The sequence below is a fragment of the Pristis pectinata genome, chromosome 12 (genome assembly GCF_009764475.1).
Source record: "Pristis pectinata isolate sPriPec2 chromosome 12, sPriPec2.1.pri, whole genome shotgun sequence".
NCBI classification, from domain to species: domain Eukaryota; kingdom Metazoa; phylum Chordata; class Chondrichthyes; order Rhinopristiformes; family Pristidae; genus Pristis; species Pristis pectinata.
In genome coordinates, this window is record NC_067416.1 from 43,615,678 (window position 1) to 43,632,297 (window position 16,620).

Here is a 16,620-nt window from a genome sequence, read left to right on the forward strand (position 1 = left end):
CCTGTCTTTTCACCTGCCTGTCCTTCTTTCCATCTTCACTGCACACTGTCTTGGACTTGCTCCTATATATCTCTTCCTCTATCCTAACATCCTGGTTTCCTTCCCCTGCCAAATTAGTTTAAACCCACCCACCCCCAACAGCTATATTAAACATTCCTGCCAGGATATTGGACCCTGTGATCACAGCCAATTCAATCCTGGTTTGGGCATGTTATGCAGTAACATGATTTGGTCTAGGGTGTTACAAAATGGTCAGCATAATCAGCTGGAAAAAACAAGCTTTTGAACCTGAATGCAGTTAGCTTTAAACGAACTAGCCATGATATTGGTCTTTGCTAGCACAAGGAATGCAAAAGGGTGCAAATATTTCTGAAATGATTCAGCAATAAGAATTTCAGGGTTTGAATATTTATTTAACAATGCAATAAGATTCAATTGACTGTCAAACACAGGTTACATTGATCAGAGGTAGCTGATGGTACAAAGTTAGTGTGTTATTGTCTGAGTTGTATACCAGGAAGCAGCAGTTCACTATCTTCACATTATTCAGGGAGATACATTGGCTCAATTCACAGCAGAGAGTTTGTGTGCTGCAGGGGGAAGGTCAATAATGTAGACTTAGTTAAGGAAAACAAAGACATGTAGTGCATTCTGAAAAGGTTGGTCCATAAAATCAGGTGACTAGCAGCTGAAGCCAGAAACCAGTAATGACCAACGCTGCAAGTGCAAAGGCAGGTTAAGGATCATTAACTGGCTGGGTACTCAGTCCAGGGTGTGCAATAGTGCAGATGGGACATTACTCATTTGTTATCTGAGCTTATATCTGGTGGGTTATTAATCTACAAGGCTTATTTGTGAAGGAACTGCTGGCAACGGTTGAGTTCAGAGGCTAGGACAATTTGAGCCATGGATATTCTTGTTCATGAACATGAAAGCATGTGCAGTAACTTCTCTCAGCTGTACAAGCATCACCTACACATTGGCCCAAGAATCCCCCATCCCACAGTCTGATGAAAGGGGAGGCCTGATGTCAACCCCTCTTAAAAGAACACTTCATCGCCTACCAAAAGGAGAGACCTAGCATCTCTTCAACACCACCCACCCCTCTCATATTTCCTAATCCTGTCAAAAGGGGAGCACAATATCCACCTGTCTATCTCTCACCATAAAGAGATTTTGGCACAAGTTAGGGCACTGTTAGGGTAGCTTTAGACACCCCGTTACAGAAAAAATATTAAAAGGCAAAGTGCAAAGAGTATAAACTCACCAGGATGATTAATCATGCAAAAAAAAAATATGCATTTCCATGGAGCAGAAAAAGGTCCTGTGATTCCCGTCCATCTTTGCCTGAATGGCAGGGACATTTTCTTCTTCACATACTAGCAATTTCAGTGACCAGACAGTATAGGTATAGTGAATTTATGGAAATTAAGGTTAAAGGCCCAATCCCACTGGGATCTGTATGAAAACTACCCAACTTATTTCACAAGTCAGACACTGAAGTTTCATCCCATCAGACCAGGCTGAATTTTAACCCAGACCTTCCATGTCTCCCACCTTGTTCTTTCAATACTTATCTGTTATTTGTTTATCCTTTATTCCCTAAACAAACCATTACTAGTTAAGGATATCATTTCTTCATTCTTCAAGTGATCCAGTAATTTTTTCAAAGGAGCATATTGGCACAGGGTCGATATACATCCCAGCATTACCAGCTTGTGCTTTGCTCTAGTCAGGGCTACATTTAATCTTCGCCAGTCCTTCAATAATTCTCCAAGCTTTTAGGGAAGAAAGTTCAATGGAGTTATCGCCTACACTTTGCAATCATTCGCTTCCACTACAGAGAAACCATAGTTTGCTGAAATGAGCAAATCAGGCAGCTTTTTTTTATTCCAGGTTTTATATTCTAATTATTGTGCTGTTCAAATTAAAGGGAAATCAAAAGAGAAAAAAAATCGTGTGAACAGAGATGAACAGTTAGTGTAAGCATAATGAGGCTTCTGGTTGCTTTGGTTTTCTCTAGAATGACATTTGTTGTCATTAAACGTGAGGTTCAAATACGAGCCGACTTGAAAATAGACCCAGCTGAACTGGGATGATGTTACCATTCTTCCACTGGATTACACCATGGGTTTTCAGCACAGTTTTATAATAGTACACAGCACAGACATCATTTTACTCACCTTTCCTTCACTGTTACTCCTAACAAAGGACAGAATGATAACACTTTTGTCTCTGCCCTGGTACTTGTCCACTGTATTCACCTCAATAGCACTGAAAGCTTTGTCCCTCATCAGCATAGCTGAGACTGTCTTAAGCTGCTGTCTGTATGGTGCAATAATCCCAATGTTACAGGGCTTGCATCCAGCCTGTTTACAAAATAACACAAGAATTCACATTAGCCACAGAAACATCAATCATATCCTAAATCACACTTAGTCACAGGACTGCATCCTCACCAAAACAATTGTGCAGGTTATGTCGTGGATGTTGTTAACAGGAGGTGATAGGTAGAAGAGGCAAAGGGCTGAAGAAGGAATCTGGTAGGAGAGGGCAGTGAACCATGGAATAAAGGGAAGGAGGTGGGGAATAGATAGGCAGGTCATGAGGGTGGGACAAGGGGGAAGAGAAGGGGGGAGGGGGCCACAAGAATGAGGGAAGACGAATGATGGGAGGGAAGGGAGAAAAGAGGAGGGGAGAAGAGGGGAGAGGTTACTGGAAGTTAGAGAAATCCTTTGTGTGAAAAGCCGTGTGAAAAGCTCTCAACCCTTTCGACCTCAGCATCTCATGGCTGTCTCCTGGTCCTTTCGTGACATGCATGTTACTTGTCACTTATCAGCCATGCCGGAACGTTGTCTCAGACTTGCAGCCTGCCAGCAGATCCTTTGGAATAATGCTGTGCGATCTTCTGTTACCACCAGATAAGGTAGATGCAACCTCAATCTAACGTCACATCCAAAATCTAGCATCTTCACCCGTGCTCCTCGACTGCACTGCGCATGTCAGGCTAGACTTTGCGCTGAATTGTCCAAGGTGGAGCTTGAACATGAGTCTCTGGCTTGGAAGTGACAGTGCTGCTGGTCAGTGTTGTCCGAGATTCACGTGCACCTCCTCCGGCCTTGTTTATTGCATTTGGTGCTCTCAGTGTAGCCTCCTCTACATCAGTGAGACCAGGCGCATATTAGGTGGCCACTTTGCCGAGCACCTGCGCTCCGTCTGCCATGGCCATCTAGAGCTCCAAAGTTGCCAGCTATTTTAATTCCCCTCCCCATTCCCACACCGACACGTCTGTCCTCGGTCTCCTCCACTGCCAGGGTGAGGCTAAGTGCAAACTAGAGGAATAGCACCTCTTATTCCATCTGGGTAGTCTACACCCCGACTGCATGAAAATTGAATTCTCCAATTTTGGGTAAACTGCTCCCTTTTCTCTCCCAGTTCTTTCTACACCCACCCCAGCCCCTCATCACCGTTTCTTCCCCTCCTCCAGCTATTCCATCTGCCCATCACCCACACACTCTTTCCACTTGGTTCCCCTCCCCCACTGTTCCCACCTGCCCTCCCCACCCCCCTCACGACTCCATGCTCCACCTTCCTCTCTGATCCGATTCCACCATCTGCAGCCCTTTGTCACCTCCACCTGTCACCTCCCAGCCTCTGTCGCTATTCCCATTCTCCCCTCCTCCATCTGCCTATCACCCTTCCTCACCTGGATCCAACGATCATCAGCCAGCTCTTGCCCCACCCCTCCCCCTCACCTCTTTATACTGACTATCTCCCCTCTATCTTTCAGTGCAGATGAAGGGTCCTGACCCAAAACATTGACTGTCCATATCCCTCCCCGGATGCTGCCTGAACTGCTGAGTTCCTCCAGCAACTTGTTCTTTGTCAGATCTAATCTCTGGTAGCGGCAGGCCCACTGCAGATGGCTTCATTTGTCATGTACCGAAAAACCAGTCTCAGATCCTGCACATCCTGACCATGTTTTGTTTTCGTAGATCTGTCTGTGGAAGCTGGGAAGAACTCTCACTGGGATTTGTGATGGCAAAGGCAATGGGGTTGCATAAAATGGCAGTTCCATCACTTTGAAACTTGGAGAGTAATTAGTAACCGCAGGGCAGAAACAATGACCAACATTTAAAGTTTTCAGGTATTTCGAGAATGGTTGAGAAGAAATATAAACCACCTTCAGCAAAATTAGAATGTCCCAAGGTACTTCACAGCAAAGACACAATCAGATATTAGGGCAGACGGCCAAAAGCTTGGTTAGAGAAGAATAGTGCAGACAACACAGATTACACAAGAAACTGGTACTAGCTGGGTGGGCATCTGGTCGGCGTGGACTCGATGGGCTGAAGGGCCTTTATCCATGCTGTTTTGCTCTATGACTCCATGAGGACAGCAAGTAAGTGGGGGAAGAAAAAGACCAAAGCTTGGAAACAAAGATTGTAGGCATAGGAAGAGAAGCTGGCGATTCTCCACACATGGTCAGATATATAAGAATGGAACTAAGAGTAATCTCACAAGGCTGTATGATGGTGGAGAAGGATAATAAATCATGTCAAAGGCATCATACAGGAACGAAAATAATTATTTTGTCAGAATCACAACAGTTATCATTGGTGATTAACAGATTCACACAATAGTTGCTAGCAAATGTGCACACACAATTTTATCCACCAAATAGGGACTTTTCTAATACCTCACTCAGGTGATTTAATTTGAGCATTTCTGACACCAATCAGAAAACATGCTGCAGTTTACGCATATGAACATCAACGGAATGTTCTGGAATACTGTATATGATAATCACTGACTGGTGCTAAGAACACTATTTGCTCAATACCTTGGTAAGGTGCATGAAGTTCCTTCAAAATCAGACAGACCTACCTTCAGTAAAACCATTATCAGACAGTACACCAACTCAGCTTCAGTTACGTTACTCACTCCACACTGTTCTTCTGTCTCAGGGGCTGGTACCTTGGACAAACAGCAAGCCTTAATTGAAATGTGGCTGTATAGAGTGTGACAAATTCTATGAAACATTAAAGGCTGGTTTACAACAGAATAATCCCCCAGAATAATATAGGTGGGTGGGGACATTGGGAAGAGGGGTGATGGTCTTTGGGCCAGATGATGAGCATCAGTGATATTGATTTACTGAGGTTCCTGACAACTGTTAAGCATTGGAAGATTGAATTTGAAGGCAGAATTCAAGGTTAATGGCAGGCTCTAAGGGGTCCACGTCCATAGATCACTCAAGCTTGCTGTGCAGATTGATAGGGTTGTTAAGAAGGCGTATGGTGTGTTGGCCTTCATTAGTCGGGGGATTGAGTTCAAGAGCCACGAGGTAATGCTGCAGCTCCATAGAACTCTGGTTAGACCACATTTGGAGTATTGTGTTCAGTTTTGGTCGCCTCATTATAGGAAGGAGATTTACCTGGATGCTGCCTGGATTGGAGAACATGTCTTAGGAGGATAGGTTGAGTGAGCTACGGCTATTCTCTTTGGAGATGAGGATGAGAGGTGACTTGATAGAGGTGTACAAGATGATAAGAGGCAAAGATCGAGTGGACAGTCAAAGACTTTTTCCCCAGGGTGAAAATGGCTAACATGAGGGGGCATAATTTTGAGGTAATTGAAGGAAGGTACAAGGGGCAATGTCAGAGATAAGATTTTTTATACACAGAGAGTGGTGGGTAAGTGGAATGTACTGCTGGCAGAGGTTGTGGGGCAGATACATTGGGGGCATCTAAAAAACTCTTAGATAGCCACATGAATGATAGAAAAATAGAGGACTATGTGGGAGCGAAGGGTTAGATAGATCTTAGAAGAGGATAAAATGTCAGCACAACATCATGGGCTGAATGTTCTATGATCCATAACTGGTATGCCTGTGCCTCCAGTAATGCCAGTGTTGGTTCAGCTTCAGAACAACATAGCAGAAATTCCTAGGCGTTACCATTCCTGCAAAATTGAATGTCATCTCACCTGTTCAGTGTTAAGAAAACAAACTGGGTTATCTGGCTCCAGAGCATCCTTCAACCAGGAAGCATGTTGAGTGTCTAAGGCCAGTTCACACCATTTGGGCAGCTTTAATGTTGCAGTTGCCACTTGTTCAGATCCGCAGACCAATTTTCCCTCGTACATTAACGTATTACTGAGTGACATAATTGTTCTGTGGAGGTTGATAAAGGATTGTTACAGGACTGTCAAAATCACTTCCAACAAATCATGTGTTTACTTCAAAGGCTGTACCTGTTCATTCTGTACTGAACATTCAGCTGAACTAATGCATCAGAATTCTTCTCCAGACGTTTAAACAAACTCTCATCCATTCCCAGAGCTCTGTGGGCACAGAATGCATTAAAGATTTCAAGAGGACTGAACAGATGCACTACTGTGATAAAAATGCACACTAGTGCTGCTGGCAATACAGAATTTGTTGATGCTTGCATGCAGTGAAGTGGATATGGTATGTATTGGCAAGTACAGATGGGAGTGTAGTTCAAGGTACTGAGATGTGGGTGGACAGCTGGTCTGTTGTAGATACAGTGCAATGTGAATGGCAGGAACAGTAACTGGATTTAAGAGGCATCTGGACAGGAACTTGAATGAGCAAGGCATAGAGGAATGTGAAATTAATGCAAACTAGCGAGATTAGTACAGATAGATAGGCCTGTGCTGGTCAGCACAGATGCTGTGGGCCAAAGGGCCTGCCTCTGTGTTGTACAGCTCTATGACTAAGTGTGCAGCTATGGACATATATACAGTATATGCTGTGGCATGATTGTGTTGATGCTTATATGCTGCTGTGAGTGTGTTTTGTACACATGGCACTGGCATGTATTGGTACACTGGCATGCATTGGTGTATGTGCTGCCATCAACTAGCGTGGGTTGGTGTTTGTATTATTTTGGAATGAAGGTATGTTGTTCTGTGGACTTTGTGTGTTGATGTGGCTTTGCTTTACTGCATGCTGGTGCATGCATGATGGATCAGTTGTACAACTGTTTGCTTAATTAACCAGCAGACCTGCGATCAAACAATAATCCCTCAAAATATAGCCCCAACTATTTGGAGAAACTTAAATTAGAACCAGAAGCTAGTAAGAGAACATTTTCATCTTCTAAAAGTTTGCCAAGTCTCTTGCTGTAAATGCAATCACTCTGTAGTAATAAATTATAACTGTGAAACTGGCAAAATATGTTACTAATCAGAATGTGCCTGAATATGTATCCAATTACAGGTAACACACTACCTAGGCTACACCTCTTTCCATCCTGACTCCTGTAAGGACTCCATCCCATTCTCCCAGTTTCTCTGCTCTCAAGATGAGATTTGAAGTGTCCTCCTTTCTTAGGAAGAGTGGCTTCCCTTCTAGTGGCTGATGAAGCCCCCTCTCACATTGCCTCCGTTTCTCGGACCTCTGCTCTCATCCCACCTCCCACTGAAGACAGAGTTCCCCTAGTCCTTACCTTTCATCCTATTGGACTCTGTATCCAGCACATTATCCTCTGTCATTTCTGCCAAATGCAACAAAATCCCACCACAAGCCACATTTTCTCCTCCTCACCCCTTTCTGCCCTCTGCACAGACCACTCGCTCCTTAACTATCTGGTCCACTCCTCCCTCCCACCTACCTCTCTCCCTGACCGCTGGCACTTTCCCCTGCAACTGCAGGAGGTGCAACAGTTGTTCTTGCACCTCCTCCCTCACCACCAACAGCCTGCCCAGGAGAGGCAAAGATTCACATGCACCTCCTCCAACCTCATCCACTGCACTCAGTGCTCCCGATGTGGCCTCCACTACATTGGCAAGGCCAAGAACAGACTAGGCAACCGATTCGCAGAGCACCTGGCCATCCCGAGCTCGCAGTCACATCCACTTTCAACTCCCCTTTCTATTCCCACATCGACCTGTCCATCTTTCACCCTGCACCTCTCCCCTCATGGTTTCCCCCCATCACCTTCCTTACTGATCAGATTCCAGCACTGGTAACCTTTGTTTCCACTTATCACCCTTCTAGCTGCCTCCACCTTCACCCTGCTCTCCCCCCACCTGGATTCACCAGCCTTTTTCCTGGTCTCCCTCTGTCTCCCAACTCCACTCCCTCCCCTCCCCAGCTTCATCTGCCCATCACCCTCCATTCCTGCTTGATGCACCAATCACCGACACCGCTGTCTCACCACTCCCTCTGCCCCCTCCCCCTCCACACACACACTTATATTGAGTATCTTCAAACTCCAATCTCCACGCTCAGCCCTGAAGCAGGGTTTCAACTCAAAAAGTTGACAATTTCTCCCCTTGCCCCCCACAAAAGCTTCCCGACCAGCTGAGTTCCTCCAGCAGATTGTTTGTTACTATAGGTAATACAAATTGCAAACGAAGAATCAATAACTAGCAGAAACCATCCTCTGTTTGAATTCCGACTCCAACCCCATCCCACCAAGACACCACTCCGTGAGAAAATCTGACAAAATTACTTAAATCATTTAAACTGATTCCTCTTCTCAAATTATAGTTATAAGGTGAGAGGTGGAAAGTTTAAAAGAGATTTAAGCAGCAAGTTTTTTTTTATATACAGAGAGTGGTCGGGGTCTGGAACGCACTGTCGGGGAAATGATGGAAGCAGATGTGACAGCTTCATATGAGGCATTTAGTCAGGCACATGAACAGGCAGGGAATGGAGGGATATAGAACATGTGCATGCAGTTGGGATTAGTTTAAATTGGCATCATGGACAGCACAGACATTGTGGGCTGAAGGGCCTGCTCCTGTCCTGTTCTATGTTCTATCTATTTAAATCTCAGTCTCTGAATCCCACAGATCATTTTTGTCTCTATGCACCTTACCTTTCCTTTGATGCAACTTGCTAATCTTTGCTCGTCATACTTTGTTGCTTCAGTTCTATCCACTTTCTGTAAGTAGGCTTGATTTGTTATTCCAAAAAATGTTTTCTCTGATAACCTTTGGCTCCACTCAAACCATCTTAACATTTGTAATTTCAACAGTGAAACAGTAAATAAAAATCAAAAAACTGAAGATGCTGGACATCTGAAATAAGACAGAAAATGCTGGAAACACTCAGCAGGTCAGGTGGCATCTGTGGGAAGAGAAGCTGAGTTAATGCTTCAGGTCTCAAGACCCTTCCTCAAAAATGGGAAGAGACTCTCTCCCAGTTCTAATGAAGTGTTCTACTGAAGTGTTCGCTCAGTTTTTTTCTTTCCACAGATGCTGGATGACCTGCTGAGTGTTTCCAGCATTCTTGTTTTTATTTCAAAAATAACTTCTGTGACTAATTTCCAGAGGGTGGCGAGTATATGGAACGAGCTACTAGAGGAAGTGGTTGAGGCAGGTACAATAGTATCCTTTCAGAAGCACTTGGATAGGTACATGGAGGGGCCGGGCCTAGAGGTATATGGGCCGTAGGCAGAAATTGGGACTAGATGGGTGGGCACTAAGGTTGGCATGAACTCACTGGGCCGAAGGGCCTGTATCCGTGCTGTATTGCTCTATCACTCTCCTCACTTTTCACACCCTTGACCTTCTCACCCAAACCAACTGCCCTTTCCTCTCACTTTCTGAAGTAGCCCACATGGTTTAATCCCTGTCTCCCCTTGATCTCTCCAAACAATGCAAGACTATTTGAAGTAGACCTCCAGAAGCCTGCTCCCAAGGTGTTGCCTCTGTGACCCTCCTCCCTCTGCAAACATTTCCAGTATCCCAGTCCCACTGTTCCTGCCACTGGTGCCTTCTTCAGGAAGCCTTTTGAGGGGAGTGCTTGCAGGGGTTTGGAGGCTGTGGTACAAATATTGGACCACAGTCCTGTAGCACAGCAGTGGACTATTGTCTTCTGGAATTGTCAGGAACATTTAGAGATGAGTAGTTACCACATAGGGGGTGGAGACCTGGTAACAGCTCGCCGTCAGCCGTATTCCTGAGGCCAGTCGGTGGCCAGCTCTCGTCACTGTAATCGTCACCTCATCAGATCTAGTCATCTAGATTCTGCCACAGGATGATACATCTACTCAACATTTTATGCTATTTGCCTCTGCAGCCATGCATGCACATTGTTTCTCTTCTCTGATGTTTCATTCCAGTTCTCTCCCTTCAAATTGTTTTAAACTGGATTGGCTTAAACTAGGTTGGTGGGGGGGTGGGGTGGTGGGACTCTGAGCAGCAACAAGTTATGGGGTGAAGCAGCAGCCAGCGAGAGCAAGTTTAATAATCAGGATAGCCAGGGGCACAGTAAAAGTAGGGAAAGGAATACCCAGTTAAACTGCATTTATTTCAATGCATGAGATTTAACAGGCAAAGCGAATGAGCTCAGAGCATGGATTAGCTCTGAGGACCGGGATGTTACAGCCATAACAGAAGCGTGGCTGAGAGAAGGGCAGGACTGGCAGCTCAATATTCCAGGATACAGATGCTACAGGTGTGACAGAGGTACAAGTAAGGGAGGAGGGGGTATTGCATTTTGATAAGGGAGGACAGAACAGCAGAGATGACATTCTTGGGGGATCGTCCAATGAGACCAAATGGGTAGAACTTAGAAAGAAGAAAAGGAGGGTCACTCTTGTGGGAGATCATCAACAGAAGCACAGGGTGGTGGTTGAAGGTTGTTTCTCAGAGTGGAGGCCGGTGACTAGCAGTTTTCCGCAGGGGTCGGTGTTGGGAACTTTGTTATTTATATATATGATTTAGATGCGAATGCACAAGGCTCGATCAGTAAGCTTGCGGATGACACAAAATTAGGAGGTGTTGTTGATAGTGAAGAAGGTTACCGTAGATTACAGGGGGATCTTGATCAGTTAGGGAAGTGGGCCGAGGAGTGGCAAATGGATTTCAATACAGATAAGTGTGAGGTGATGCATTTTGGAAAGTCAGACCAGCAAAGCACTTGTACAATGAGGGTGCTAGGGAGTGCAATGGAACAGAGGGACCCAGGAGCACAAGTGCATAGTTTGTTGAAAGCGGCATCACAGGTAGACAGGGTGGTGAAAAAGGAGTTTAGCACATTAGCCTTCATCAGCCAGGACATTGAGTATAGGAGTTGGGACATTATGTTGCAGTTGTACAAGTTGTTGGTGAGGCCACACTTGGGAGTACTGTGTGCAGTTTTGGTCACCCTGTTATAGGAAAGACATGGTTAAACTGGAAAGAGTGCAGAAAAGATTTACGAGGATGTTGCCAGGACTAGAGGGCCTGAGTTATAGGGAGAGGTTGGCCAGGCTAGGTCTTTACTCCTTGGAACATAGGAGAATGAGGGGTGACCTTAAAGAAATGTTTAAAATTATGTGTAGATAAGGTGGATGGTAACAGTCTTTCCCCAGGGTAGGGGAGTCCAAAACTAGGGGGCATAGATTGAGGGTGAGAGGGGAAAGATTTAAAAGGGGCAACTTTTTCATGTAGAGGGTGGTGAGTAAATGGAACGGGCTGCCAGAGAAAGTGGTTGATGCAGGTAGAATTGTATCATTTAAGAAGCACTTGGATAGGTACATGGAGGGGCAGAACCTAGAGGAATATGGGTCGAACACAGGAAATTGGGACTAGCTGGGTGGGCACCATGGTCGGCATGGACTGGTTGGGCTAAAGGGCCTTTATCCATGCTGCATTACTCTATGACTCTACCTCACCAAGATAAATCTTCCTGTGAAAACAATGATCTTAACACTGATCAGACGTAACATGTTCAGTTTGTGCAGGTACTTCTTGCTATGGGAGATAATAGCCTGTTTTACAGTTATAGAATCATAGAGTTATACGGCACAGAAACAGGCCCTTCGACCAAACTTGTCCACGTGACCAAGTTGCCTACCTGAGCTAATCCCATTTGCCTGCGTTTGGCTCATATCCCTCTAGACCTTACTTGTACTTGTCCAAATGCTTTTTTTGAACAGTGTAATTATACCTGCTTCTACCACTTCCTCTGGCAGGCTGTTTCAAATATCCACCACCCTCTATGTGAAAAAGTTGCTTCTCAGGTCCCTTTTAAATTTCTCCCCCTCACCTTAAATCTAGACTCCCCTACCCTGAGAAAAAGACTAATCATTCACCTTATCTATGCCCCTCATGATTTTATATACCTCTGTACGATCACCCCTCAGCCTCCTACACTCAAGGGAAAAAATCCCCAACTTACCTGAACTCTCCTTTTCACTCAAGCCCTCCACACCAAATAACATCCTTGTGAATTTTTTCTGCACCCTTTCCAGCTTAATGACATCCTGAAGCTAAGTGACCAGAACTGCATCTAATACTCCAAATTCGTCTCACCAACATCTTGTACAGTTGTAACAGTGCATCACAACTCTTTTACTCAATGCCATAACCAACGAAGGCAAGCATGCCAAACTCCTTCTTTACCACCCCATCTACTTGTGTCACCACTTTCAGGGAACCATGTACTTGTAACCCTCGGTCTTTCTATTCTACAATACTGTCCAGGGCCCTGCCATTTACTGTGCAAGTCCTGCCCTGATTTAATTTTCAAAATGCAAAACTTTGCACTTGTTAAATTCCATCTGCCATTCCTTGGCACACTTTCCCAGTTGATCTAGATGCTGTTGTAATCCTAGGTAACCTTCTTCACTGTCCACTACACCAGCAGTTTTGGTATCATTTACAATCTTATTAACCATGCCATCTACATTCTCATCCAAATTATTAATATAGATGGTACATGACAGTGAACCCAGATCCGATCTCTGTGGCACACCAGTGGTCACAGATGTCCAATCTGAAAAACAACCCTCCACTACCACCCTCTGACTCCTTCAACCAAGTCAATTTTGTGTCCAATTGGCAAGCTCACCCTGGATCCCATGTGATCTAACTTTCTAGACCAACCTACCTTGCAGGACCTTGTCAAAGGCCTTGTGAAAGTCCATGTAGACAACGTGTACTGCCCTGCCCTCATCAATACTTGGTCACCTCTTCAAAAAAACTCATCAAATTTGTGAGATATGATTTCCCACGGACAAAGCCATACTGACTATCCCTAATCAGTCCTTGCCTTTCCACATAGAGCTGATCCTGTCCCTCAGAATCCCCTCCAATAACTTTCCCACCAACATTAGTTTCACCAGACTGTAGCTCCCTGGCTTGTTCTTGCAGTCTCTCTTAAATAAAGGCACAGCATTAGCCGCCCTCCAGTCTTCCTGAACCTCACCCTTAGCTAACGACAATATAAATATCTCTGCCAGGGCCCCAATAATTTCATCTCTAGCTTCCCACAATGTCCCAAGATATACTTGGTCAAGCCCCAAAGATTTATCCAATTTTCTGCGCTTTATGACCTCCAGCACCACTCCTTTTGTAATGTGGATATGTTTCAAGACATCATTATTCTCTTCCCTGAATTCCCTAACTTGCATGGCCTTCTCCATAGTTAATACAAATGAGAAATAATCATATAAGACCCCCGCCCCTCTCCCATGGCTGCACAGATAGAAGACCACATTGATCCTTAAGGGGGACCCATTCTCTCCCTAGTTACCCTTTTGCTCTTATTATAGAATCTCTTAGGATTCTCCTTTATCTGTCAAAGCCATCTCAGGTCCCCTTTTTGCCCTTCTAATTTCCCTCTCAAGTGTATTCCTACATCCCTTAAATACCATAAGGGATTCGCTTGATCCCAGCTGTCTATACCTGATAATATGATTCCTTCTTTTTGAACTTTCCCCCTCTCACTTTTATAAGTTTGCCAGACGTCCCTTTACCTGCAAACGCCGTCTCTCAATCAACCTTTGCAAGTTCTTGTCGAAAGGCATCAAAACTAGCCTTGCCCCAATGTAGGGCTTTAACTTGTGGAACAGTACCATCTTTTTCAATAACTATATTAAAACTAATGGAATTATGGTCACTAGTCCCAAAAGTACTCCCCCACTGACACTTCAGTCACTTGCCCACCCCTTTTTCCCAACACAAGGTCCAGTGTTGCCCCCTCTCTCTCAGGATCAGCTACATATTGCTTGAACCACCAGGTTCAAGAACATTCAGTTCTTGAACCAACTGGCAAAACACTATGACCAATTTGATCACTTTCCACTAAAATGGACTTTGTTTTTTTTTGTTCTAATTGTGTTCTTTCTTGTAAAAATTGTGTATAATTTATGTTTAGTTTATGTTTTTCTTGTGAGTGCTGCTTATATATGTGCCTCTGATCCTGCTGCAAACAAGCTTTTCATTGCACCTTTGCATACATGTACTTGTGCACATGACAATAAACTCGACTTTGATTTTGAGAAAACTTTACTGCACACACTTAACAAATTCCACCCCATCCAAGCCCTTTGCAGTCCCAGTCACTATTAGGGAAGTTAAAATCACCTACTATTACAATCCAGGTATTACCAGATTATCTTCAAATTCAATTAGATCCAGTTGAGGTCATACCTGGCATGTGAGCTCTGAATGACGGGTGGCAACTGTTGATGATCTCCCACCAGCACAAACCGATCAGCAGCAAATAAGGGGCCCAGGCAGATCAACTGATTGATCTGGGATGCCTCATCCACAATACAAAAATCAAACCTTCTTTGACCAAATAATGGATGTTTCATTCCCATGCAGGTTGTTGCAACCACCAGCTGAAACACAATGAACTAGCGTTACACCTTATGTGTTATTGCTTACATTTACATAGACGCTTTGACAACACCACAAAGAACATTATGCCCAATTAAACACCTTGGAAAATTACTCCCAGTTGAATTATCAAGTTCCCACACGCAAAAAGGGAACGGCTGAGTGACAGAATGGTTTTATCAGTAAGATTTGGCTAAAGTAAGCAAGCAAATAGGAATAGTGAATACACGGGGGGGGTGCGAAGACAATGACTATATCGTACCTCAGTGGTTCATACTGACACCATTTCTGCATAAAGGTATTTAATAAGAACACAAAGAATGATATTGGCGTTCTGAGATTACTAGTGGATGGAGAATATGGTGTGGGCGAAACAATGATGTCAGAGGTTACAAGAGGGCACCGATTAGGAGTTTGGAAAATGGTATTAGGTATCAATGTCTATATTTTAAGAAATAAAACTACATCATTCAGGAATAAGGAAGGCAAATTCAGTAGTAAGAAAGGCAAATGTAATGTTCGCATTCAATATGAGAGGACTAGAATATAAAAGCAAGGATGTAATGCTGAGGCTTTATAAGGCGTTGGTCAGACCACATTTGGAGTATTCTGAACAATTTTGGACTTCATATCCAAGGAAGGATGTGCTGGCATTGGAGACGGTCCATAAGAGGTTTATGAGAATGATCCCAGGAATGAAAGGGTTAATGTACGAGGAGCGTTTGATGGCTCTGGGCCTGTACTCGCTGGAGGTTAGAAGGACAAGGAAGGATCTCATTGAAACCTACCAAATATTGAAAGGCCTGGATGAAGTGGACGTGGAGAGGATGTTTCCAGTAGTGGGAGAGTCTAGGACCTCAGGGCACATCCTCAGAATAGAGGGAAGCCCCTACAGAACAGAGATAAGGAGGAATTTCTTTAGCCAGAGGGTGTTGAATCTGTGGAATTCATTGCCACAGACGGCTATGGAGGCCAAGTCATTTATATATATTTAAAGCAGAGGTTGATAGGTTCTTGATTAGTAAGGGCGTCAAAGGTTACAGGGAGGAGGCAGGAGAATGGGGTTGAGAGGGAAAAATAAATAAGCCATGATCGAATGGCGGAGCAGACTCGAAGAGCCAAATGACCTAATTCTGCTCCTGTGTCTTATGGTCTTAATACAATATAATGTTACTGCAATGTATACATATTATTACACAAGTAGTGTGTGTACAAGTCAGCATGAGGTGGAAGTGGGGGGGATAGAAGAGAGAAACTGGGGGTTGGAAGCAAACATGGAGAGGGAAGGAGCAGAGGCCTGCAGGAACAAGGAAGAGAATATGCACTTGCACATGGAAAGCCAACATGAGGGCACACAGCTACAATGGCACAACAGCAGAAACACTATTGGCACGGATCATGAGGATAGACAGAATAAGCATGTACGAATGGGCCTGAGGGCAGAGTGTATGTATACATGGGAGGCATGTGTGCATCAGTGTGGAGGGTAAATGAAATGAGGACAGGGAGAGCATGTAGATATGGCTCTACAACACTGCACCACAGAAGAATGAGGTCCTCTGGGAGTGGAAAACCACAGCAAAGTTTTGGATAACCCCAAGCTTTGAGGGGGTTGAACTAAGGAGAGGATGACCAGGATTACAATGGAACAGTCGAGCACAACAAAAGCAACAAACATCACCATTAATGGATTCTCCAAAGTACTGGTATGCTTTTGGATCTGGGGTGATGTGACATTTAGTTATAATTGGCTATTACACTGAAACAACTTAGTGCAGACTCCAAAATTTCTAACTTTTTAATATAATCAAATAACCAGGAAAATATATGTTATAATATGCAGGGAATATGCTATTAATTTATGAAACTGCCTATGAATCTGCCTATGAATCTGCCAGAGGAACTCAGCGGGCCAGGCAGCACCTGTGGAGTTGAGGCCCCACTTTAGGAGTCCACAAATGCTGCTCAACCCACTGAGTTACTCCAGCAGTTTGTTTCTTGCTCCATGTTACAACATCTGCAGTCTCTCAT

At 44.3% G+C, this 16,620-nt stretch overlaps 1 protein-coding gene across 1 annotated transcript in view; it reads right to left on the minus strand.

The window, feature by feature from the left end:
- Nucleotides 1-401: 401 nt before the first annotated feature.
- dna2 (DNA replication helicase/nuclease 2) overlaps nt 402-16,620 on the minus strand; it is a 127,290-nt gene continuing 111,071 nt past the window's right edge. Inside the window, exons 16-22 of the mRNA XM_052027435.1 lie at nt 14,398-14,591; nt 6,256-6,345; nt 5,989-6,175; nt 4,888-4,977; nt 2,184-2,369; nt 1,630-1,778; nt 402-610 (exon numbers count right to left, since the gene is read on the minus strand). Coding sequence (XP_051883395.1) covers nt 565-610; nt 1,630-1,778; nt 2,184-2,369; nt 4,888-4,977; nt 5,989-6,175; nt 6,256-6,345; nt 14,398-14,591 — 942 coding nt within the window. The 3' untranslated portion in view covers nt 402-564. The remainder of the gene's footprint in view (nt 611-1,629; nt 1,779-2,183; nt 2,370-4,887; nt 4,978-5,988; nt 6,176-6,255; nt 6,346-14,397; nt 14,592-16,620) is intronic.